Here is a 26,081-nt window from a genome sequence, read left to right on the forward strand (position 1 = left end):
AACTTTGCGTATAATTCCCAGAACAAAGCAAGAGCTAAATCTGGGATTTTAAAGCTCAATCATAATATTTAAACGATCAAAGTTGCAACTTTCGGTGATTCCATTATAGATAGTTTACATTATCGTCAAACCCAGAAACGCATTTAGATCTATAATCCGTTTACGGCGAAGGAAAACCTAATTATACAGAAATCAACACTTGTCATAGATACACAACAACAAACTGTAAACCGATTTGCAAGCAACAAACACACCTTTGAAATTGAAATCCACCTTCGATGTCAATCAAGCACATGCGCATGGATTCTCCGCCGCCGCATCAGCTCCGCCGTCGTCAGATCTGAAAACAGAGTACCCGACGGTTAACCCGACGACGATAGCGATGAAAACGCCTCCGTTGAAGGACATAGCCGCAAGCATCATCAAGTAACCGATCGCCGCGTTGACGCCGAAAAGCAGCACCGACGCAGCTTTAGCGGCGGATCTGGTGCCCGATTTGGGAATAAGAGGCGCGGATACGCCGGAGCGAGGCGGAGGAGGATGGCGGGTGGAGGAAAGGGATTTGAATTGGATGCGGCGATTCTCAAGGTACTGGTAGAAGGCGGCGAAGACGAAGCAGGCGAGCAAGGTGAGGATGTAACTGAGCCATGAATCTGTTTTCCAGAAATCAAAGAGAATTGTAGCTTTTATACCCCAATAAAAGGTCATGTGCATCATCTTTGCGAGGTTTTCTGGGTTGAGCTTTGATCGTGTGTGTGAGAGAAGAAGAGGAAGAAGACGACGATGAGAAATGATTACAGAGAGAAAGTTGTTGGAAGCGGTTTGTTTACAAGATAAGTTCTCAATTCTCATCAAAGTTATTGCCCAATGGGCTTACCAATATGATTATAGTCCATAACAGGTCACGTTCACGTTAGTTCTCAATTCTCATCAAAGTTTACGAGTCTATGACAATGACAGTGTATTTGCGTTCTTACAATTTGTTATCATTATTGTATATATCATTCCAAAGCATTTATTCAGAGCTGCAAAAATTATCAAGATAATAGATCCGATTGTGGGTCTAATGATCTAATCCGTTTTCAAAAATTTAGATATCTAAAAGATTAGAATATGGATTTTGTATACTAATAATATGGATACATCAGAAATGACTCTATGGCTCGAACATCCATATCGTGGATATCCTAATTTCTTTAAAGTTCGAAGACCATAGATCTAAAAAACTCAGAATCCCGATAATTATACCTCAGATCCAACAATTTCGGATACCCTAAAAATCCGATCGATCTTCGTCTTCCACTAACAAACATGGTGTAAGTAAAAGTTCATCAAATCATAGTTTGATCGTCACATACTTAAATTAGTTAATTAAGGCACGCAATAATTTATGAATAGGTAGGTACAAATCTTGGTGGGTATACTCAAAGATATTCGTGAAAGGGGCTCGAGATATTTTTAACCCAAACAACGAAACATGACCAGAAAATTAAGAACACAAAAACAAAAACAAAAAACATGGAATTGTCTTTTTATTAAAACCAATTAAGAAGCAAATAGAAAACAAAATGCCAAGTTAGAGTGTATAGGACAAGTGGGCAACAAAGTGAGGAGGAGGAAGGACCCATTGCGCCACACAAATAGGGAAGTGATGTGAAATATACACTTGTGTCTCCTTATCATACCAAAGCTGGAAAATCCCGCATGTGCTATGCATGCAGTCGCATATGACTTATACATTCATGCATATATGTTTATACGGATGTATACATGCATACACTTTTTAACTGGATCTAAAAGACTAGATTTTAGTCAGTTCTTAGGACTAATTAAGTAGATAGTAGATATAAAATGCATCATGACACGAACTCTGGTGAAGACATTACACTTAGTATATGAGTTTATGTGGCATAGGCCATTGCCTTATATGGTCTGTAGTCTACTGATCTCTTCAACTGTCTAATGATTCTGTGGCGCATATATATGATTTAATGATAACTGAAGCATATAGCACACATAGTTTCAATGAATATTGATAAATATAAATTGACTGATGAAACTATACGTATTATTATAGTACACTAGAGATTGTTTTTACAATCCACAAGTTGTTTGGTGGGAAAACTCATTGCAAAATAAGGTTGTTTTAGAGCTCTACTGATACACTTTCCACATTAAAATTTAGTTATGGAATTAACTCAATTCAACTCTTTAAAGAAAAACATGCTTGCAGAAATAATTATGCGATCTTGGACTCTGTAACACAATGATGCATTGATAAAATTGAAACACACTCTTTTGACAACTGTGAATGAGCAAATTCAAAGAGTGTTTCTTGATATTTAAGTCAATAAATATACGGATTAGTAATATATATATCTAAAATAAGCTTTGTCTCACAACTAATTACATCAACATAACAGTATGATACAAACAAACGACATATCCCTGTATTACATAAAAGTTCCTTTTTATCAGTTTAGACCAACGTTTTTTAACAACATACTACATTCTAACGAGTTTCAACTATAGAAAAACTTTAAATATTAACACCAATGCTATAGGTACAGTACTTGTTTTACATTTTTTCTTCTTATAGCAACGTATTGGGTAAAAACTCATAAATTACTTGTACTACATATTGCACTATTATTGGTGTGCTTACATTTAATAAGCACTGTAAATTAAATAGAAAAAGATAAAGAATTAAGCACTGCAAATCTTAAGATCACAGAAGATGAGCTTTGCTCATTAACCATTTTATTAACTCACTTACGAAGAAAGGCTAACGTCATAGGAAATTACATCCTCGGATTCCAACCATTTCCTCTCTTCTAGAATGTAATATAAGTACAAATAATAAACTTCAACAAAAATTAAAAGAAAAAAAAATACATTACAACTAACACAGTAAACAGAGTAATCAAGCAGAGAGAGACGGGAAACAGCTCCCAGATCGGAGAAGGGACCGTCGTGACTCTACGCCGTCGATCCCCGGCAAAGCCCCGCTCGAGCTCGTCCTCGTGGTGGTTCTCTGTGGAGAGCCGTCGAGGCTCCGCCGTAGAATCCTACCAATGACTGAAATAGGATCTTCTTCCTCGTCGGGACTCCAAGAACGGAACCGGTGGCAGAACGTCGTGTGGCGGCGGAGAGCTTCCTCGACGGAGATTCGAGTCGGAGATCGAACCACCTCGTCTTTCACCGCCTCCGCGCAAAGCCCACAAAGCCAATGTCCCTTGTACCGTTCCTTGACGCGGTGGATGTAAGTCGGCGTGCACTCCTCGGCGAAACCGCACGTGTCGCACGTGACATACTCAACTGCCGGCAACGACGACGAAGACGACGGCTTAGTGTTAGTATCGGTGGCTGGTGATGATGATGATGAGGACATCATATTGTTTATTTTGGAAAAAAAATGATCAGATTGAGAGACTAATAAAATTCTTTTTTTGTTAGTAGACTCTCTCTGGCTTTTCTGAATTTAAGGTTATATCATTCATATACAGGTAGTCTTTCTTGGATGTTTATATAGATATACATGGAGACATATGTCTCTGTTTTTTTTTTTTTTTTTTAATTTGAGAAAAAAATTATGTGTATGTTAAATATTGTGAGGTTGGAGGAGGATTTGGATTCATGTGAGTGAGATAATGTGGCGAGAATTGTTTTGTTTGTTTCTTAAATTTTGCATGTGGGTGTGGATGGATAATTATTGAATTTCGTTTTTGAGTAAGTTATAAATTCATACTATTAATTATTCAATCTTGCGGTTCAAGATATTCCATTTTTGATTTTCCTCCTATGAAAACTAATCTAAACTTGTACATCGAACAAACTTGTGTATGTTCAATTTTTCCTTGAATAATATAATTACTCGTTTCTTCTTTACTAACTATCTTTTGTAATGATATGGTGTTACAGTAAAAAAATGATTAATGATTCCACGCACGACATAACATGAGAGTGTTATGATTTTCGGGTAAATTCTGATGAACACTATAAGGTGAATATCTTTTTGTCTAGTATTCATTTATTTAATTTTTTTTTTGCGAATGAATAGTTTTTATTAAAAAAAATTGTTATCTAAAGTTCAAAACTCAGTCTTTTTCTGAGAGTTTTTTTGCCAATAACATATTATATTTTTGGATAAATCTAGTAATTGTAGATTTACAATATCTCTCGAATGGTAAATAATAAGTAGCCGTAGTAATTCCATTGCATGATGTGTGCTTGCCGGCTATCTAGACTAGAAATTTCATATCCTATATAATGTAAATTCCACATATACAATTGTAAACACTTTAAATAGCAAAAACTCATGTTTCAAAATTAGACATCGACTATGATTACTCAATTATAAAAACAAATCTCCATAAAGTTGCGCATAACTAGTCCAGATTCAGTCTTTGTGTGTGTGTGCGCGCGCGTATGTGGTTAGCTATAGAAAAAAATTACCAAGAAAAATAAACAGAGGGATTTGATCTTAAATGTATTATATATGAGCTAAGAGAGAGACAATACTAAGGTAAAATCATTCTATTAATATGGAATCAATATGAATGAGCAAATAGTGCAACTTGTTGTGGCAACAGGTGATCATTGTGAGTCGATCGAAGGAGTATAATTTGTTACTACCAAAATGACTTGACTTACTTCATCAAACTATACAGTATTATGGCAATAGATGGTTGCTTGAAACCATATGCATAAATCGAGAATGATGAAATGTGGACCTAAAATTGAGGTTATCCGTCGATGGATCGATGTGAATGTTAACCGATCCAAAAAAAAAAAGAAGAAGAGGTGGTCCATGTTTTTCTATTGGGAATAACTTAGAAGCAGAGAAGGTAGTCAGGTACCTAGTCTTTGAAGCAATACTCCACTGGCAAGTATGTCTTTTGTTAACATCCTATATATTGAGAGCAATATTTAAAAAAAAAAAATCTTCATCTTTCATTGTCTGTAGATGAAATATCAATCTAACTATGGAAGCACATCGATAAATTCATAGAGGGCTAATTAATAAGATCTCGATTGGTTGTTTAAACTAGTGTATGTTTTTTCTAAATTAACCCAAAACTTAAATATTTTATGCGAAATAAAATGTAAATTGTCTTATGTAAACGCAAATATTACGTGTGAAATAATGGAAGCCTAAGTCTCCAGCCACCGTTTATACGGAGATGCTATCTCACGGCAATCGATGGTGGCTAGTGGTGTGGCAAGAATCTATAACACCCTTTAAATTTTAAAATAGTTAGCCATATTTACGATGTACTATTTATACTACCATCACATGCTATTGCTGGGACCAAATATTCAACGAGTGATATGTGAACACTTATATGATAAATAATCGTACCAACATTTCAAAGGATTATTTTACATCATTGTGGAATTTAAATTTACCTAAAATTTGAGGAACGTGATATAGAGGCTTAAAAAAGTACTGCAGCTTTCTGCTTAGAAAGCGATATTTGTCCTTGGCCTACTTAGAAATCTCTCAGTTTCGTCTTCCATTCGTTCTCTCTTCTCATCTTTACCGAAACTCTTTTGTTCTTATCACTTTAGTAAATGCCTTTCTTTTATTATCTTTATTTTATAGTAAATATGTTTGCTTTATAATTTTCCTTCCTACGACTAACTATTATCCTAGGATTATTGATACTGATTGCTGAGCCTTTTTAGTTGAGTGGAGTCTGACTTACAAAATTTGGTATTGGACGCAGAGTTTTCCTTGGAAGATTACTACTTGTAATCTCAATTAGTACGCAAGTCTACAAAATATTATTCCCTTGATGCCAAATTGCTAATAATGAGTTAAGTATTATGACTGACATCTGATTGTCCGAATCATATAAAGAAATTAATTGTGTATGTACAGCTGGTTTCTCTTATGATAATCAGAAAGTTTGTATTTACTGGAGATTTATTTTGCAAAAGTACTTGTGATACGCTATGCTAATTGCAATATAGTCATTCCCAGTATCTCTATTGATGTTTTACATTTTCGAGATGGTATAAAGAGTAAATTGGATAGATAGGCATGCAGATTCAACTTAGCATCATAACTCAAAAGAAAAAGATACATATAGTTGATGTAATAATCAATCATTTGATTCATAGTTAATTACGTTTTTGAATCGTTTTCTTAAAGAGGCTAGCAAGATGGTAACCAATCATAAGTAGTTACGTTTTAGAATCGTTTACTTAAAGAAGCAACATGTTTTTTGTCTCTATCGATCGCTCTCCCATGTGTTTCTCTATATGTGTTGGTACAACAAATACAACACAACGGAGCAGTACGACTAGGTTTAGTTATAGATTTACACTATGATACATTAATACAAAACGTAAAAAATGTCAATTACGTGTAATTAGGTATCAACGAAAGCAAATCGAGTTACAGCTGGCATGGTTTTGTCTTTAACATGCATTGGATGATAAGAACACCCACTTATTACTGTTATGAATTTCCTTCTAATCTCGACCGTTAAACACATTTCCTTCTTTTTTTTTGTTCTTTGCCTAATTGCGGCAATTTGTGATTTTTTTTGTAACAGACCATGTGATTTCCAGATCATCTAAGTGTAAACAAATCCTGGAGTGAGCAGGTTTTTCAGTAAAGAACTTTTTAGCAAGATTCTTAAGCAAAAAAAAAAAAAAAAAACTTTTACCAAGATTATATGCGAATAAACCAATGGATCAACAATTAAGTTCGAGTTAATAAAAAAAAATTCGAGTTGATTATTTGCTAACTGTTGAGATTTGAACTATGGAAGTGAATATTATGACCGAATAAAGTTACAACAAAAAGTATTACAAGAATGAAGAGTTTGATGGAAGTTCTCAAATAATATAGATATTTTAAGTTTTATTCTTACTTTACAAAAAAAAAAATGAAAGATTGTGCACTAAAATATAAAGGGGAGAAGAAGAAAGTCTACACTTGAATTGTAATATGACATATTAGAACAAAAATGATGTTAAGAAATTTTAAGTGGATTTTATGATTTTGTGTGTTTTTAGGTGTATTCGTGAAATTTAGTGCTATTCCTGATAATTTAGAAATAAGCGAGAATAATCTTTAAAATCCCCGGGAAGCTTCAAAAGTGTTATTTGGGCCTCGTTGGGCCATTTGAGCGGTGCTTAATTTAAAATTAAATCATATTACTTGTTAACAGAATCATATCGTATTTGTATCAAAACTAAAATGAATCGGAAAAAGTTAGTTGATGATTTGATTATAGGTGTTTAAACAGGATTTTTTGGAGTATGGAATGGATGACCATAATTAGAAGTTAGCTAATGATTGATTTTCTAGAGGCTAAGATTAAACGAAGTTAGTAATGAAGTCTAAATGCATTTTTGTGAATACATTACACTTTGATGACATTTTCGGTGCATTATTTTAATTTTGGATTCGTAACAAAATGTAAGGGCGACCCAAGATTCAAGCAAATTACACAAAAAGAGACTCTTTGAAAATAGGATTCCACGGCCGACAGGTCGTCAAATTCGAAGAAAGCTTCTTTTTTTTTTCCTCTCTACGAAATTTATTTGAATTTGTTATTCTCGATTTCTCAGAACGTATATTTCCTCTGAACACGCCTCTCCGTACGGCGTCTCCGGTTAATCGGGTTTCATCATTCATCGCCGATATCAAGCGAGTCAAAATAGAGAGTGATTTTATCATCCGAATCCTTGATTCACTTTCCTACAAAACAATTTATCTTCTTTTGAATTGATTGACGAGGAGATTTTGTTTTCTGATCTGCTAATCTCTGATTCCAGGTATATTTCTCAATCCTTTTTTTTGCTCTACAGCTTTATCTTTTCGATCCGATCTACTTGTTGTTTATTTCGCCCTCGTAACTGTTCCTTTTATCGTAGCAGAAAATATAAAAGTTTCCTCTTGTTTCGTTGTCGATTGTTGGGTGTGTTAATGAGACTTTCCGTAATTAGTACTATCGATGAGATGTGTTTACTTGCTTTATGATTAGATTAGGCTTGGGATCGGGATCTAGCATTTTCTGTAACTTTGATTTGACTTATGGAATTAATCAATTCAAGTAATGCGTGTTTTTGTTTGTTTTTACCAGTTTTAGTTCTAATGGAACATTGTCTTGGTAGGTGGGAGATGCTAATTTAGCTAATTGTGTAGAGAATTACCAATCATTTTGACTCTTAAATGAAAACTTTTCAGTCCATATGCACATTTGGGTCTTATTCAATGCTTCTATTTTACCAAAAACCTGGCTTGATGTCTCTTGTGTTGGAATCAGTGTGTAGGATACTGTTTTTCTTTTGTCAACAACGATGATTATGAAAGGGTTGGATTCAATTTTGTTTTTTTGCTATTTGGCCGTGCTAAACACCAATTATCTTATTTGATTTGGCAAGGCATCTACTTCTAAATGAGATATCTGTGGTCCACTAACTGATTTGAGAGGATCACACTGAACATCGAGCTACCTGGCATATGACTTGATCTAGTATGAACGAAAGTTTCTCTGGAACGCCAAGAAGCATGATCCTCCATAGAAATAGGTAGAAATCTCCTAGTTGATTGTAGATTTTTGCTGACATGTGTATGTAACTTAGTAGTCTAAGCTGATAAGTCAGCTATTTTGCTGAGTGATGTGTTCTTATCTGTTTAGAAGAATCGAAGGCTGCCCCCTTAGTTTATATCATCTTTCTTTCTATCGTTTAGTAATTTCTTATTAGGTGTGACGGAATGAAATCTTACACCTTTATATATCGGAATTTGTATATAGGATGAAAAGAGGAGCCCTTAGACGGAGGGCTAGGGATATCTCTGTTGTGCTTGTTGTGCTTGTTTGTGCAACCGTAGTCATATGGACATGGGATAGAACTCCAACCTCGGCCTTTCTTCCACCTGAAAGCCACTTTCTAAAGCTGGAAACAGGTTTAACTATGGCACTTAACTCCCTTTCTAGCACATTTTGTAATACTATATGAACTTTGTTTAAAGCTTAATTGATTTTGTAAAGCTGCCTGAGAGTGATGGTTTTACTTCTAGTTTCCCCTGTTTATGTTTCACCGATCTAAAAATCTCTTTGGCCAAAAGTATCTATATTTTTTTCTTTTGCACTTGTAGTTTCTCCTGTAACTGTTTCATAAATTACTGTAGATGCTCTTAAAACTAATAGTACAGTTAGATCCTGGGGTATATGAATATCTGACCTAGTTTTGTGTCATTTGTAGAAGAAAAGGTTGAGAGAATACCTACTGCACTGAATACGTTTGTAACTAAAGACAGCTACTCATCAGCTACTCCGTTTGTAAACAAAGGTAATGCATTACATTTACAGTAGCTCTTTCATGCCTATTGTAATCTGCCTATTGTAATCTGCTCAAAAGTTCTGAATTCTAGGAAAATAAGCTTGGCATAAATTTATTTCTTTTCCTGGCTTTTTCTATAACAGAGGAAAGCGAAGAGAATTTAACCGATAATAGAGATACAGAAGAAGAAGGGAAACGAGTGAAAGAAGTTACTGTAGGTGAGAAAAATCAAGGGAAGACACTAACTACTGAAGAAAATAGACTAGAACCAGTGGAACGTGAAGTTACTGTAAGTGAGCCAAACTACCGGAGGACACCAACTAGCGAAGAAAAGAAATTAGAACAGGTGAAACATGAGGTTGCTATTGGTGAGACCGAAGCTACAAAGAAAACACATATCAAAGAGACTAATTCAAATCCAGAGAGTAAAAGTCTTGCAACAGATGAAGAGAGGACTTTACCAGCCAAGGAAGATGATGGTAGTACATCAACACCTCGCAATACGAATCAAGGTAGTCGCGTTATATAGATCCTTGGTTTTATGATGCGTGAAAGTATCTTAGGATAGTTCATTATTCTGAAATTGGGCATGACTATTCTATTTACATTTTGGTAAAACTATTAGTTTTAAATCTCTACACCGTATTGATGTTGTCTCAGTATGATTCCGTTTTATGTGAAATAACAGTTTGTTAAATATAATTTTTTTCCCAGCTTGCAATTACGCGAAAGGGAAATGGGTTGTGGACAATCACCGTCCGTTGTATTCGGGATCTCAGTGCAAACAGTGGCTTGCTTCGATGTGGGCGTGCAGGTTGATGCAACGTACAGACTTCGCCTTTGAAAGGTTAAGATGGCAACCTAAAGATTGCTCTATGGAAGACTTTGAGGGTTCCAAGTTCTTGAGAAGGTAAACAAATTTTATGTATTTCATTCCATCTTATACATGTATTAAAACCATGTATCCATAGATGTAGCCAAGTGTTCCCATCAAGTCCTTAGTAACAGTGCATGGCTCTTTTTATCAAATGCCCTCAGGATGCGGAACAAAACCCTAGCCTTTGTTGGAGACTCATTGGGAAGACAACAGTTTCAGTCTATGATGTGTATGATCACTGGAGGCAAAGAGAGGCTCGATGTCCGTGACGTGGGACCAGAATTTGGGTTCATAACTCCCGAAGGTAGAGCTCGTCCTGGTGGATGGGCTTACAGATTCCCAGAAACCAACACAACGGTCCTATACCATTGGTCATCTACACTCTGCGACATAGAACCACTCAACATCTCTGACCCCGCAACCGAACACGCTATGCATCTGGATCGCCCACCAGCGTTTTTACGCAAATACCTTCATAAGATCAGCGTGTTGGTAATGAACACGGGCCACCATTGGAACCGAGGGAAGCTCAACGGTAACAGATGGGTGATGCATGTAAACGGCGTTCCCAATACTAACAAGAAGCTAGCTGCTCTTGGGAATGCCAAGAACTTCACAATCCACAGCACGGTTAGTTGGGTGAGCTCGCAGCTCCCTCTCCATCCCGGTCTTAAGGCATTCTACAGGAGCCTCTCGCCGAGGCATTTCGTGGGCGGTGAATGGAACACCGGAGGGAGCTGCAATAACACAACTCCGATGTCTATCGGGAAAGAAGTTTTGCAAGAGGAGTCGAGCGATTTCAGTGCGGGTCATGCAGTGAAAGGCACAGGGGTTAAGCTTTTGGACATAACAGCTTTATCTCATATTAGAGACGAAGGTCACATATCACGGTTCAGTATCTCGGCTTCACGGGGAGTTCAGGATTGCCTCCATTGGTGCTTGCCCGGTGTTCCTGATACCTGGAATGAAATCCTGCTCGCAATGATGTAAGTTTTTCAAGTTACATCATCAGCAGAAAAGTTCAGAGAAAGGGCTTGAGCCAAATAGGGCCGTGCGTGCCTACTGAAGACGTAAAGGAACATTGGCCTACGTCACTCAATTTGTATGTAAAAGTTAGAAATCAAATTTAAAAATATATTATTATATACTGGGGCTTGGTTCCGACCATATTTACGGAACTAATTATAAACTCTTTAACTTTGTCTTTGAGTCGATTAACAATTTTTTTTGAGAATTCCTTGTTCTGCAAATCTGTTTCTCTCGCCTTGAGTTAATTTGGAAATGTTCATGTGTTCTGCAAATCTGTCTCCGCTAATGTGCGGATTGTCAATGTAGTACTTATCATGCACTCGAATTTCGAGTGAAATCGAGTTAGAACCCACAAAATGTTGACACTGTTTGTGAGCTTTTTGAGTTAGGTAATTGAAGAAACCTATTTGTTTGAAAAATCTTGTAATCAAATGCAAACTCTTACTTATAGAAGAAAGAAAACCGCTACGATTAAGGAGAGACGAGGGTGAAACCTTGAAACGAAAAGAAACAAAACATGGTCGTGAGAAAATCCCAAAAAATTCTCTAATCTCTCAGTAACAAACAAACAGGTTCTATAAAAGTTGAAACAGGGAACACAAAAGAAGCTATTTTTGGCAAGAAATGTCTAAACTTTGACAGCTAATTCAATCAAAAACAACAAAAAAATGTTACCCTTCCCTTCTCAACCCTCACAAACAAACAATGTCCAAACTTTGGAAAAACAAACAAAATCTAAACAAAACTGCATCTCTCAACGAACCAAACATCATCATCATCATCATCAACAACAACATCATTGTCCTTGTTTTTATACATAAAATTACGAACAAGAAAAAGAACAGCAGCTTCTCTTCACCTCAATCCATGGCTGCTGTTCTGTCTCCAGGCTTCTTCCCCATCCTCCTCCTCCTATGTTTCTCAATTTCCCCTTCTTTGCAGCACGTAAGCGAGTCTGAACCGCTTGTGCGGTTCAAGAACTCGGTGAACATAACCAAAGGGGACCTAAATTCATGGAGAATAGGAACAGATCCTTGCGGTGGAAAATGGTTCGGGATCTATTGCCAAAAGGGTCTGACAGTCTCAGGCATTCACGTCACACGGCTCGGTCTCTCAGGAACCATCAACGTCGACGATCTAAAGGCTCTAGCAAACCTAAAGACCATCAGGCTCGACAACAACCTCCTCTCGGGTCCTCTCCCGCATTTCTACAAACTCAGCGGCCTAAAATCTCTATTGCTCTCTAACAACAGCTTCTCCGGAGAGATCCCTGACGATTTCTTCAAGGACATGTCAAAGCTCAAGCGGCTGTTTCTTGATCATAACAAATTCGTGGGGAGAATCCCTTCCTCCGTTATGCAGCTCCCTTATCTCGAGGAGCTTCACCTGCAAGGTAACAAGTTCTCCGGAGAGATACCTCCAGTGACCGACACAAACAAGAACCTCAAGATCCTTGACCTCTCAAACAACCAACTTGAAGGAAGCGTCCCGGAGAGCATCTCAGATAGGAAAAATCTCATCATGAGATTGGAAGGGAACGTTAACTTGTGCGGCAAGGCAGTCAACATTGAATGTAAACCCTCGCCGCCGCCGTCTCGGCCGTTTGGTGGAACGAACAACTCGAACAGGACCACGGTGAACGCGATCATGTTAGCGATAACGTTTCTTATCATGTTCTTATGTCGTGGAATTATAAAGAAGCGGGACAAGAAGAGAAATCCCGAGTTTAAGATGCTCGGACAAGAACGTCTTAGCGCGACTTGATGCGTGAAGTCAGAATACCGGAATTCCACGACGTGAAAAAGTCTACAGAATCGAGCAAGAAGCGAAGTGAGGTTCTACCAGAAAGGATCGTCTCATAATGGAAAGGTGGTGGAGGAGGAGGAGGTGTAGGAGGAGGGATGGGTGACATTATAATGGTGAATAGCGAGAAGGGCTCTTTTGGTTTACCCGATCTGATGAAAGCAGCAGCTGAGGTGCTAGGCAATGGTAGCCTTGGATCAGCTTACAAGGCGGTGATGGCTAATGGATTATCGGTTGTGGTGAAGAGGATTAGGGATATGAATAAACTTGCTCGTGAACCTTTTGATGTTGAGATGAGACGGCTAGGGAAACTTCGCCACCCTAACGTTCTTGCCCCTTTAGCTTATCACTACCGTCGTGAAGAGAAGCTTGTCGTCTCTGAATTTATGCCTAAAAGCAGCTTGCTTTACGTTTTGCACGGTAACCCACTACGCATATTCATCTGTATTCTAAAACCGAGTTTTCTTGTCACTTAAAAGATAAGTTGGGGAGACATGTTTAACCACTCAACCTAAGTATATATCTTCTCTCATGAACAGGTGATCGTGGGATATATCATTCCGAGCTAACTTGGCCAACAAGATTGAAAATCATCCAAGGAGTGGCGCATGGAATGCAGTTCTTGCACGAAGAGTTTGCGTCCTACGAGCTTCCACACGGTAACCTAAAATCCAGCAACGTTCTCCTCAGCGAGACCTACGAGCCTTTGATCAGTGATTACGCATTCTTACCGTTCCTCCAGCCAAACAACGCGTCTCAGGCAATGTTCGCTTTCAAGACGCCAGAGTTTGTGCAGAGCCAACAGGTGTCGCATAAATCAGACGTCTACTGCCTCGGAATCATAATTCTAGAGATCTTGACAGGGAAATTCCCTTCTCAATACTTGAACAACGGTAAAGGTGGGACTGATATAGTTGAGTGGGTGCAATCTTCGATCGCAGAGCAAAAAGAAGAAGGAATTATCGATCCAGAGATAGTTAACAATACTGATTCAGTGCAACAAATGGTGGAAGTGTTGCGGATTGGGGCAGCTTGTATTGCAAGTAATCCAGATGAGAGATTAGACATGAGGGAAACTGTTAGAAGAATAGAACAAGTAAAAACATGATGAGATGCTTAGAACGCAAGCGCGATCGGAACAGTCAAACTCTAGAGAGAGGAGAAACGTTCGGAGTCTGTAGATATAATACTAACGACTGTGAAGCAACCAAAAAACAAACTTGGGTACGTAAATAGGAATTACGTATTTTTTTCCTTAAGGTTGAAGTGATCTTCAGATCTTTGGAAATATAAAACTATACTCTGTCTCTTCCTTGTTCAATGAGTAAAGCATAATTGTTCATTAGAAAAAAAAACAAATATTTTTAGATTTTCCATTTTCTTCTTCTATTTTGTCTCTAAATCTCAGTTAGAACACTTTATATATATGTAAAACATTCTAGCAGTTATTTCTCCAACAACTGTTCCCTCTTATTTCTCCAACACTTTATATATATGTCAAACATTCTAGCACTTATTTCTCCAACAACTGTTCCCTCTTACTAGTATTCTAAAATGGCTATCTACATCAGACCACCTCCAATAGTTAAAACTCACTTTGAGTATCTAAAACAAATAAATATTAATATTTTAATATAATATAATTATATAATTAAAAATTTTAATTCTAAAACAAAAATCAAACCAATCAAAAGAAGACACATGTAGAGCCTCTAGCAAATGAAGCTCTTAAATAAGAGCATGTGCAATAGGAGAGACCATTTAGAGTCTCTATCCCTTTTTTTATTAATAAAATGTCAGGTTTTAGTAGTAGAAACCTAAGAGAAAGACTTTGTATTTTTGTATGATCCAATGGGAGAAATCCTAATGGTTTCTTAAAAATCTTTTTAAAAAAATCTAGTTTTTATTTTACTTTAAACTTCTGTTTTAAATAAAGTTTACATTATATTTCTTATTAAACTTCAATTTGACATAAAAACATAAATTTTACATTAAACTTCAGTTTTTATTTTACATTACAACATTAGAAGAAATCCTAAAACATTACAACAAATAGAACATAAAATATTATACATTAAACTTGTGATTGATTTTTTAGCTTAACCAAATTTTTGCCAGATATGTTCAACCAAATCAGCTTTTAATTTGTGATGCACATCTGGTGCTTGAATTTTTCTTCGGGTATCCATCATATTTATAATATTTGTTGCCATGTTTGTGGAGTACGAGTAATCCACATTAGAACTTCCGCCTCCTTCTCCTTGTTGGAATTCTTGAACATTAAAGTGTCGGTATCCTTCTCGTTCGTCTTCAACTATCATATTGTGGAGTATGATACAAGCTCTCATAATCTTTCAAATTTTTTCTTTATCCCAAAACAAAGCCGGATTTTTGACAATGGCGAAACGGGCTTGCAAAACTTCAAAAGCCCTCTCGACATCTTTACGGGCAGATTCTTGGCGTTCAGCAAATAAACATGCTTTTGGACCTTGTGGTTTAGGTATAGATTGGACAAAAGCTGCTCATTTGGGATATATACCATCTGTCAGATAGTACGCCAAATTGTACTCCGTTCCATTGACAAAAAAATTAACTCTCGGAGCTTGACCATTTATAATGTCATCAAAAACGGGTGACCGATCCAAAACATTTATATCATTTAGGGTACCTGGCGGTCCGAAAAAGGCATGCCAAATCCAGAGATCGTATGAAGCGATCGCTTCTAAGACTATTGTGGGTTTCCCAGAACCTCGTGTATACTGGCCTTTCCAAGCGGTTGGACAATTCTTCCACTCCCAGTGCATACAGTCAATGCTTCCTATCATCCCGGGAAATCCGCGCTCCTCTCCCATATAAAGTAGACGTTGAAGATCGTCTGCTGTGGGTCTTCTGAGGTACTCGTCGCCAAAGAGATTTATAATTCCGTCAACAAAATTTTCCAGACATGAACGGGCTGTATTTGCACCAAGACGTAGGTATTCGTCAACGGTATCAAGTGCCGTGCCATAAGCTAATAGACGAATTGCGGCTGTACACTTCTGAAGTGCCGATAGACCAAGTCTACCCCGAGCATCTTGCTTCTGTTTAAAGAAAGCGACTTCGTTGGAGAGCCGATGAACAATACGCAAAAACAATGCCTTGTTCATCCTAAAACGTCGCCGGAAAAGGTGATCGGGGTAAATTGCGTTTTCGCTGAAGTAATCATTCCACAATCTTATGTGGCCTTCCTCTCGGTTTCTTTCTATGAAAGCTCTTTTCTTCTTGGATGAGGTTACCTCTGCTTGATCAGCTAAATCAATTATGAAGTTTTGGAATGTGTCTTCGTAAAACTGATCATAAATCTGATCATAAGTTTCATCAAAGGGATTTTGGGAAGAAGAAGTCATAAGAAAATAGAAGAGATGACAGAATTTGGTTTAAGTGAGTACGAGAATTTGGTAATTTAGAGAGGTTGGAATTGAGAAGGCAGAATGAGAATGAAAATGAGAGTATAGATTAGATGAGAGTATAGATTGTATTGAGAAACCGAGTTTGTGGACATTGTGTATATTAAAAACGACGTACATATATATAGAAAGATGGAGAATCATTTTCTCTTAGAAAGATGGACAATAATACAAAGAACAATAATACAAAGACAAAGCCAAATATGGACCCAAAAGAACAATAATTCTCTTTGAATTTTTCACCCACATGTTGTTGTCTCTTTGTGTAAGCTGCATCTTTACTTTGATGAAGCTTTGAATTTTTCACCCGTGACTATCTTTTCACTTTATGTCTCCACAACACACTTTGAACACTGAAATACAAAGATATAAGTTTAAAAGCCAGGTCAATAAAGATTCTCCTCAAACATTAGAACATTACACATAAAGGTTACTTCTAAACCATCTCCAAAAAACATTAGAACATTACACATAACAAACACATCTAACACATAACAGACAATTCTAAAACTGAAATATAACAGACACAAACATGATTTTGAAAATCATAAAAATAACAGACACCTAACAGACACATAACAGTTACAAACATGACCATGTAACAAGTTCCAAGTCACTGATTCTGCATCATTTCGGAGATTAGCTGCATCTTCAGAGCTTCTTCTTCTTCACAAAGAGGTCCCTTCGCAATAAGGGAATCAAGAAGAGCAATCTTTTGGGTTTCTTTTTTCAAAACCAGTTCTTCTCTTTTCATACCCCACATGTTGCTGAACACATTAACAGCCTCAACCACGTCGACCTTTTTGCCTTTAGCCTTTGCGGCTTTAACACCAGGAGGTCTGACCATTCCCTGATTAGCTGCACCATTCTTGTTTCCATCTTCATTCCCCTCTGCATTTCCATCATCGGGTCTCCTCCTTTTACAGCTTGCATTGGTTTTAATGGCTGACAAATCACACCATTTCTGATCGTTCTTCAGCTCCTTCCAAGCGTGTTCCATACTGAATTTTTTCTTATGGATATTGAAGAAAATAGCATGGGCATTTTTGAGAATGTCATTCTCGTTTTGACTGCTAGTTTTTTCTCTTGTTGCAGCCTCATAAGCCTCACAGAACTTGCACACAAGATCATTAATCTTGTGCCATCTTTGTTTGCATTCTCCTGCCTCTCGGACTTCTCCTCCGTTTTGACTCGCTGCGAAATACAAAGCTATGCGACTCCAGAAAGTTCCATTTTTCTGTTCATTTGCTACAACCGGGTCCTTCGAGGTGTTTAACCACGCGCTGATGAGAAGGGTATCTTCCGCAGGGCTCCAAGGTCGTCTTATCACCTTGCTCGTCACTCCAACTTCTTCTTCTTCATCGATGGAAGCTTGGGTACCAAAGGCATGGTTTTCGAATGAAGGATATGGATTTGGGTAAGGGTTTACACTCTCTTGTTGACTTTGTAAAAGATCAACAAAGTTTGAGGGGTTGTTAAATGGGAAGCGAGAAGACATAATGGTTGAATAGAAAGTGTTAACAACGAGAGAACAGAAAGATAGAATAGAAAGAGAGAACAGGTTGTGAGCTTTGAAGAGAATTTGACTAAGATGAATAGAAAGTGATGAGAACGAGAGAACAGAAAGAGAGAATAGAAAGAGAGAACAGGTTGTGAGCTTTGAAGACAATTTGACTAAGATGAAAGAAATGCGAAAAAGAGAAGAATTTATAAAAGCATGAAGAACCACAAACAAGAAGCATTCATCATTCTACGCCTACCTTAAACACAACCATATACAAGAAGCATTCATCACAAGGGTTTAGACTTGACTAGACAGATATCTACCTTCTACATTAACTAATCCCTTATTCCATTTATTATCTAACACTACCTAAACCCATTTAATACAACTACCTAATAAGTGATTGTACCTTACCTTTTCAGGATAGTGAAGATGGATAGCTTTATGCAGATGTGCTTCTTCTCTCCTCTTCCTGTCATTCCGCAACATTCACTCGTCGTGCATAGAACAAAGGCGACAATAAATAAGAGTTAGCAAACAGAACCTATACAAACAACAGTTAATGAACTACAACTACACAAACAAGACATGGATAAGACAATCACAGTTAATGAAGTTCAACTATAAAGAAAACAAACAAATATAAAGAACTTGACAAACTAATACCAACGTTCAGGTTAGCTTACAACCGGAACCATAAAGTACCAATGCTCAGAACTTATTTCTTAAACAAAACAAGCAGAGTTAATGAACGTGTCAAACTATAAACAAACTTAAACATATGCAAACTGATACAAAGATGGAAGACAAACTTAAACAAACCAAAACTGATCCAAATGTAATCGTGAGATTAACTGAAACATCAATGGAGTTTTATGTCGAGCATGAATTCTCCTCTTGTCTATCTTGTCGAATTACAACTCAATACAAGAACAGACAAAACAAAAACAAAATTCCACATTGAGGCGATATCAAAGCCAAAGTCGAAGACCATATCATCCTAGACTAAATCGGCATAGATATCCAATCACAACCTAAACCCGATAAATCTACACCCTTTTATTAAACCATTTCATCCCAAACATAGAATCTAAATACAAAAATCAAAACAATTTCAACTTGACGCTTTGCTTACCTTCGCCGACAGAAGCTTCAATTGATCCTTCATTCCGCTAAGCAGATGTTGCAAGGACATCGACGCCTCTGTCTGAAACAATACGCAACGAGAATCCGGATAAATCGCCGACGAAGAATCCAGATAAATTGACGAACAATCGCCGACGGAGAGAACGAAGACTGCAAAAAAAAAACAAAGTTATCGGGTAAAAAAAAAGAGAATGCATTTTCTTCCATCTTATTTTTTTGGTTCCAATAACAACACGCCACGTGGTCGCCAAAAACGTTTCTCCAGTCTCTAATTTGGCGACGTCTCTCTTTTTTTATGTGTTTTTGTTTTATTTAATTGCCAAAAAATGGCTGGAGACGCAACGTGTATACGCCGTTGCACATGGTCTAAGGATTTTAAGGACTTTCTCTCTCTTATTTTCATTTTTTTCTTTATTTTAGTTGTTAAGAGTTTTTCTAAATACTCCTATTGGAGATGCTTTAACACTGTTTTGCCATGTTTTTATCCATCCTAATAGAAAAGCTCTAGGATATCCCATGTGGTTTATCCTTTTTATTTAGTTCGATTATGTAGTGCCTAATGTTTGTATCTATTATATTCATAATTAAAAAAAAAATTAAACTACAAGTTGGGAAAATTCTTAAGTTTTAATTTTACTTTATCTTCAAAGATTTTGTTGGAAATGATTGAATAACTCATCTGATAGTTTTCTTTGTCAATAATATACAATATGATATAAGCATAAAGCCACACACGATGCATATTTTATTAATTCTTTTGTAAATTACATATATTGGGCAATACCTAGCAAAGAGGAGTTGTCGTTAAGAGGAGTTTAACGACAACGACAGAAATTAATGTCTCAATATTAAAATAAAATCTAAAATGGATAAAATACCAGTAATCCAATAATCTCATCCACATATCTTAATTAACTATAGAAAAAAATCGACAAAGACTCAGTAAAAAGAAGACTTTTTTTCTTAAGATCCTCTTTACTAGGTTGTAACAAAATCCATATAATAAAGTTGAATGAAGTAGTATCAGATTTTTGTCGAAAAAAAACACACTCTCTTACCAACTTCTCTGCAATCTCCACAACATGTAACAATAAACAAATGGATATTTTCCCTCAGCTCTGATTGATATAGACTGTGGGTTGTAAGATTTGACCTTAAAAACTTATACTGTAAAAAAAAATGAATGTGGCTTTTAAAAAAAAGCCAGAATTGTAGGCTTTAGAAAAATCTGTCGATTCCTTGACTAAAATACAAAAAAATGACCGTGACCAAAATACAAAGAAAAAGCTAGGATGTTCCATGTGGTTTATCATTTTTATTTATTTCGATTTTGTAGTGCCTAATGTTTGTATCTATTATATTGATAATTTAAAACAAAAAAATAATAAAATTAAAACTACGAGCTGAGAAAATTCTCAAGTTTTAATTTTACTTTTATCTTCAAGGATTTTGTTGGAAATGATTGAATAACTCATCCGATTGTTTTCTTTGTCAATAACATACAATATGATATATATAAGCATAAAGCCAGATACGATATAACATATTTTATTAATTCTTTTGTAAAATTACATATATTGTTCAATACCTAGCATAGCAAAGAGGAGTTTAACGACAACGACATAAATTATTGTCTCAATATTAAAATAGAATATAAAATGGATAAAATAACAGTAATTCAATAATCTCATCCACATATCTTAATTAACTATAGAAAAAATCGACAAAGACTTGGTAAAAATCGGAAAAAAAACAAGATTTTCTTTCTTAAGATCCTCTTTATTAGGTTGTAACAAAATCATATGTAGTATCAGATTTTTGTCAAAAACAAACACTCTCTTACCAACTTCTCTGCAATCTCCACAATAAACAAATGGATCTTTTCCCTGAGCAGCTTAGTTTCCACAATCCGTCATCCAAACAAGATCTCTATACCTTGCCTAATTACGGGTTTGTTAGCTTTTCCTCACTTAACTTCGAAGAACTGATAGAAAGAGAACTGATAGAATCTCTTTAGAATACTTTTTGCCATTGTTGGTATCACACCTAATCGCTTGTAATACACGTCAGAGTTTTTTTCATTCTTCGCTGCTTGTGACACAACTATCCGTGCGCTTGATCTTTGTGTTTTTTTATCATCTTATAAGTGTTATGTTTGTGTTGGACGGAAACTTAGTCTATGTCATTATATTCAGGACGAATAAAAATATGAGACAGGAGAGTCATAGAGCTCAAGTGACAATGTTCTACGAGGGGAAGGTGTTCGTGCTCAGTGATCTCTCATCTGAGAAAGCTGAACAAATCTTACTCTTGGCGGCGCATGAAGGGACTTCATCAAAAATCTACACTCAGCTTAATCAACGACTAGCTCCTACTACGCCTCACAACGACCCTAATCAATGTAATCGTTCGGTTACGTGCCCAAGTTTTCAGGAAAATGTAAATCAAGTCAACAATTTTGAAGTTTCCATGGATCACATGACTTGCGGTATGGTTGTTGTGTAACAAAACAAAATTGGAGATGCGTTCAGAAAATAATTAAAATCTAACGAAATTTTCTTTTTTGATCTGTTTTTTATTTTGTTAATACAGAACTCCCAATTGCTAGGAGAAACTCGCTTCACCGGTTCTTGGAGAAGAGAATAGATAGGTATACATAATAATATCTTCATATGCTCTAATTTCTCAAATTTGTGATTTGCTTGGTAATTAGTTTTATTGGATTTATGAAGGTGTGGAGGACGAGGACCATATCATAGCTCCGGCAACCACTTGGCAGTCGTGTCGCAGCCACGGGTTGAGAATAAGTGGTGGCTTAAGTAGGCTCCTCAGCCACATCATCAATAGTAAACCATTTTTGTGTTATGGAAATGGTTTTATGTGTCTTTATTATGGCCCGGCTAACTTCAGATCTGAGACCATCGAATTTAGAAACACAATAAAAGTTTTGGTAGCAATGAATTTCTTAGACTTATTGATTTGATTTAACCAGATTTGGGTCAGAGATAACCATTTATTTTTCTTGGTTTCTTGTCTGACAGAGAGGAAAATCGGTGATGAGTCTAGTATCAGTTCGAATTTTCCGGGAGTTTGTTTGTTTGTTTCTGGTTTCAAAATTGTATCCATAGACATTCCCTTAAGAATAGGGGCTTGTGGGTTGTTTTGTTTTGGTTTTTGTTCAAAATTTACCGATTAAGCTCTGTTCTTTGGTGATTATGACTATTTAATGAGATAATGTTCATCAAAATTTCGTACTTCAATAATTACTACTATTTTGTTTTATAAATATGCTTAGCAGTGTAAGAAGTTCGATTAATATAACTCTTGTTAGCTATAATATTTCACATGAAAAATTGATATGATTCAACACAAATATAAAAAGATAGCGACATTTATCACTCATCGCCAATTAATTTTAGATTAAAAAAACAAACAGCGGTTTTAGAAAACAATAGAGATTGGTTTGATTTGAAGAGGACGTGTTATTGTTAAAGAAAAAACCATTAACACGAGTCATCTTCATTTAGTGGTACGATTTTTTGGATTATTTACCACTCGATGTCATTATCTTACAAATAAACTTCTCAAAAATTCATATCCCCTAAATGAGTATCATTTTAAACACAAGCAATCATACTATATTACTATATGTAACCAAAATTTAAAGAGCAACATACTAATGGACCCAAAAGCCTGAAAATTGTGTAGGACTCAATTCGAATAAGAACAAAGACATTAAAATTTTGCATGCAAACCAATTTTAATGATAGGACCACAAAGAAATTAGGTTTTGTCTTGTTCGTTCTATATAATATAATTAATTAATAATTAGACATTTATGGTGGGCCCAACCACTCAGCAATGATGTCCCTCTTTTGGGCTTATTCTCATTGCTGGCTTCTTCCGTATGGGTCAATGTTATTTTATTACTAGTATTTTTTTTTCTATGTTTATTTTATAGTTTTCGTATCTTTCACAAGTTGATTGATGAATAAACCACACACAAACCAACACCGCAACAACCATTTGTATGCTTTATACAATTATACATCATAATTATGCGCAAATTATTCGTATATCATTCTTATTTTTTTGTACAACTTTCATCGCTCCATTTTTTTTTGTTGTTGCTAATATTCGCTTCAATTATTTGATCTGATGCTTGGAGCAATTATACTCACCTTTCAAACAAAATTTAAAAGAACGGACACAAGAAAAAGGAAAATTCACTTCAAAATTATTTTAATATGTTAATTATCACAAAATACAAAAACAAAATAACCAAAAAAAAAAAAACAAGAGCTGAATTCCATTTCTCGCCATTTTAACGATCAAGAATTAGCACTCTTGACTATCATTAACCCCCTCGCCAAAATTTCTCGATGTTGTTTCGTTTCCACCATATATTATATAACATATATCATTATATGGACATGCATGTCATTTTTATATATATATATATATATATGCTACTCTCGCCGATTATTTATGCCTAATTATTTTATTTACCCCCGATCCCCCATATATATATATATATATATGTATATATACTCAGTAGAAGAACTCCGGCTAAGTCACTAGAACTCCGGCGGAGAAAATTTGGCCGGCGGTGTAAGGAGAGGTTGAGAATTTCGATCTACATCTCTCTTTCCTTTCATCATTTGCTATATGACTCGATCGACACTCTGTGCTGCAAAATGCTTTTTCTCCCCTGCATTTTTTAAAAAAAAAATCAATCAATATAATACGAAATCGAGCTTTGAAACTATAATATTAAAGTACTTATATTTTTGCTCCCAAATTATACCTGTAAATAAATATGTCTTGACCATGAAGTTTCTTCCTGCATAAGTAACACGAATTGAGGAAATCCAAACCCTGAAACTCCGGCGAATTCTCCGGAGATTCCATACCTACATCGACCACGAAAAGTCTCTCACGACGATCTTCGTTGATCTCACTTGCGAAACACTCAAACCCATCTCTGTCATAAACCCTTGTACTACAAGATCCACTAGGACCATGGTGACACGTCACCAAAGTGTAATCCTCCTCGTCCATTGTGAACATCTCTTCGTCTTCTTCTTCGTCCGTGCTTCCTCCATGGCTCATGAACTTAACCGGATCAGACCGGCCGGATTGGTTCGGTTCCGATCTACAAACGCTCGTGATTCGACGAGTGGTTGAGTTCTCGAGTGCGGCTACAATCCCTAGACCAACGGACCCACCAAGATTTTCATCGTAGAATCTCTTTGAGCTGTTTCTTTGAGATATCTGAGGGAGAATCTTGAAATCGAGTGGGCTTTTAGGGCTCGTCATCAAGACGTCGAAGAAAGGAGCCGCCGCCGCCGCAGACCGGTTAACACCGACGAGGAGCTCCGATATTTTGCCGATCATGGGATGGGTTCTTTTGCTAAGCATGATCTTGATCGAGAGAAAGGGTTTTGATCCAAAAAACTAAAAAAGAAGAAGAAACATAAAAAGAAAAGAGAGAAGAAGAAGAAGAAGAAGAAGAAGAAGATTGGTGGTGTTTGTGAAACCTCCACAAAGAAGAGATGGAAGAGAGATGTGTTATTTATGGTGGAGTTGGTGGGAGGGTTGAGAAACTTTACATTACTTTTATTTATTGCAATATTTACAATATTTCACGTGAACTAGTCTTATTTTACGAATAAAACCCTTACTGTTTATCTTCAAAAACGAAACTACCATATGACGTAACAGACCACGAAACGTGTGAAGCTATTGGAATCGAAATCTTTTGGATTTATTTTTTCTTTCTTAAGAACGTCTAGAGAGGGAGATAATTGGCTGGCGCACCAGGTTTTAAACTTACCATCGATGAAAAACCAGAAGAGCTTAATAAACAAAAGATAGAAATAAAGAAATTTATAGTTTCACTAGTACTCTAGTGTTTTAATAGTACATGCATTAAGTCGTCAATTCTCGTTCTGAGGATAGTCAACAATCAACATACTATGGCTACTAATACGTTGACGCAAATATTAACAGCACTTCTTTATACAAATAATAGTGTGTGTGACACGGTTTTAAACTGGTAATACGTTATGTTTTTCTAGTTTTAACATAAATAAATTCCTATTTTAAGAAAAGGGGTACTTTATTTCTTTAGTCAATAGTCCTACAAATAATAGCTAGCTCTTTAGTCATAAAATATTGTGTTCATTACATCATCATCATAATTATTTGATTAAGCTTCCGTCCTTCCGCCAAAACTTTGTTTTGTTGGCTTGTGTATATATTTTTAAGAAAACATAAATTTGTAATCAGAAAAGTATACATGTAACAAAATGGTTATAATAAGACTGGATTAAATTGATCGGTAATAACATATATTTCTTCTATGAAAACGTTTAAAATAACAAAAATATTGGTTTGGAATTATTTACGGCGTTATAGAATTAGTTTCAAATGCATGCAATCACAATAATCCAGCCACAAAGATCAAAGATAACGTTTGTAAGCAATTATGTCTAAACCAAACGCAACCTTCTGTATTTGCCCAGACTTATACATAACAGCGACACATGCGTGGTTTATTTGTTATTCGATAATTAATGAATTTTAGAGGAGTGTTATAATATGTGTAATCTGAATTGACATAACCCTAAACAATGCTTATAACAATAATGGGATTTAGATTGGACGGATTTGTTTTACAAGAAAATCAACAACAATATCAAATATATTAATTTAGAAACCGACTATATATTTTAAAAACAAGAACATAAGGGCAGGATTATCGCAGTATACAACAGGGTTTCTAAATATTATTTTATAGTTTTTTAATCAATTGATTTGAAAACTTTTCGGGAACGTCTCTTATTTTAAAACTAAAAGAGATTAAAAGAGACAGTCTCTTATTTCGGAACGTCTCTTACTTTGAGACTAAAAGAGACGGTCTCTACCTTCTCTCTCCCTCTTTTCTTCCTCCACGTGACCATTCTTC

General features: G+C 36.0%; 6 protein-coding genes across 9 annotated transcripts; 3 read left to right on the forward strand and 3 right to left on the reverse strand.

Moving 5' to 3' along the window:
• Window positions 1–67: 67 nt before the first annotated feature.
• Window positions 68–846, reverse strand: LOC18017323 (copper transporter 5). Its single transcript, XM_006400570.2, has one exon. It carries the CDS (start codon window positions 715–717, stop codon window positions 286–288), a length of 432 nt encoding a protein of 143 aa, XP_006400633.1. The 5' UTR covers window positions 718–846; the 3' UTR covers window positions 68–285.
• Window positions 847–2,728: 1,882 nt separating this feature from the next.
• LOC18017324 lies at window positions 2,729–3,534 on the reverse strand. The gene has a single exon (XM_006400571.2). The coding sequence runs from the start codon at window positions 3,392–3,394 to the stop codon at window positions 2,924–2,926; it is 471 nt and encodes a 156-aa protein (XP_006400634.1). The 5' UTR covers window positions 3,395–3,534; the 3' UTR covers window positions 2,729–2,923.
• Window positions 3,535–7,456: 3,922 nt separating this feature from the next.
• LOC18017325 (protein trichome birefringence-like 16) lies at window positions 7,457–11,389 on the forward strand. 2 transcript variants are annotated; one of them, XM_006400573.2, is made up of 7 exons: window positions 7,457–7,794; window positions 8,404–8,550; window positions 8,778–8,929; window positions 9,229–9,315; window positions 9,450–9,818; window positions 10,021–10,216; window positions 10,345–11,389. In XM_006400573.2, exons 2-7 carry the CDS (start codon window positions 8,498–8,500, stop codon window positions 11,171–11,173), a joined length of 1,686 nt encoding a protein of 561 aa, XP_006400636.1. In that variant the 5' UTR covers window positions 7,457–7,794; window positions 8,404–8,497; the 3' UTR covers window positions 11,174–11,389. The 2 variants fall into 2 exon arrangements, with proteins under 2 accessions (XP_006400636.1, XP_006400635.1); XM_006400572.2 differs by lacking the exon at window positions 8,404–8,550.
• Window positions 11,390–12,079: 690 nt separating this feature from the next.
• Window positions 12,080–14,123, forward strand: LOC18017326 (pollen receptor-like kinase 6). The gene is given in 3 exon segments (XM_024156861.1): window positions 12,080–13,007; window positions 13,010–13,435; window positions 13,555–14,123. Coding segments are annotated over 3 exon segments (1,923 nt in total).
• Window positions 14,124–20,912: 6,789 nt separating this feature from the next.
• Window positions 20,913–22,358, forward strand: LOC112086685 (protein TIFY 10A-like). 3 transcript variants are annotated; one of them, XR_002899552.1, is made up of 5 exons: window positions 20,913–21,061; window positions 21,307–21,599; window positions 21,704–21,761; window positions 21,844–22,061; window positions 22,153–22,358. XR_002899552.1 is itself a non-coding variant. In XM_024155729.1 (5 exons), exons 1-4 carry the CDS (start codon window positions 20,985–20,987, stop codon window positions 21,932–21,934), a joined length of 519 nt encoding a protein of 172 aa, XP_024011497.1. In that variant the 5' UTR covers window positions 20,913–20,984; the 3' UTR covers window positions 21,935–21,957; window positions 22,153–22,358. The 3 variants fall into 3 exon arrangements, 2 of the variants coding, with proteins under 2 accessions (XP_024011497.1, XP_024011496.1); XM_024155729.1 differs by having other exon boundaries at window positions 21,844–21,957; XM_024155728.1 differs by having other exon boundaries at window positions 21,844–21,930.
• Window positions 22,359–23,398: 1,040 nt separating this feature from the next.
• Window positions 23,399–24,666, reverse strand: LOC18017328. The gene is made up of 2 exons (XM_006400576.2): window positions 23,919–24,666; window positions 23,399–23,822 (listed from the first exon to the last, which is right to left on the reverse strand). The coding sequence occupies exons 1-2, from the start codon at window positions 24,530–24,532 to the stop codon at window positions 23,681–23,683; spliced, it is 756 nt and encodes a 251-aa protein (XP_006400639.1). The 5' UTR covers window positions 24,533–24,666; the 3' UTR covers window positions 23,399–23,680.
• Window positions 24,667–26,081: the final 1,415 nt, after the last annotated feature.

The sequence above is a fragment of the Eutrema salsugineum genome, unplaced genomic scaffold (genome assembly GCF_000478725.1).
Source record: "Eutrema salsugineum unplaced genomic scaffold, Eutsalg1_0 scaffold_2, whole genome shotgun sequence".
Classification (NCBI taxonomy): domain Eukaryota; kingdom Viridiplantae; phylum Streptophyta; class Magnoliopsida; order Brassicales; family Brassicaceae; genus Eutrema; species Eutrema salsugineum.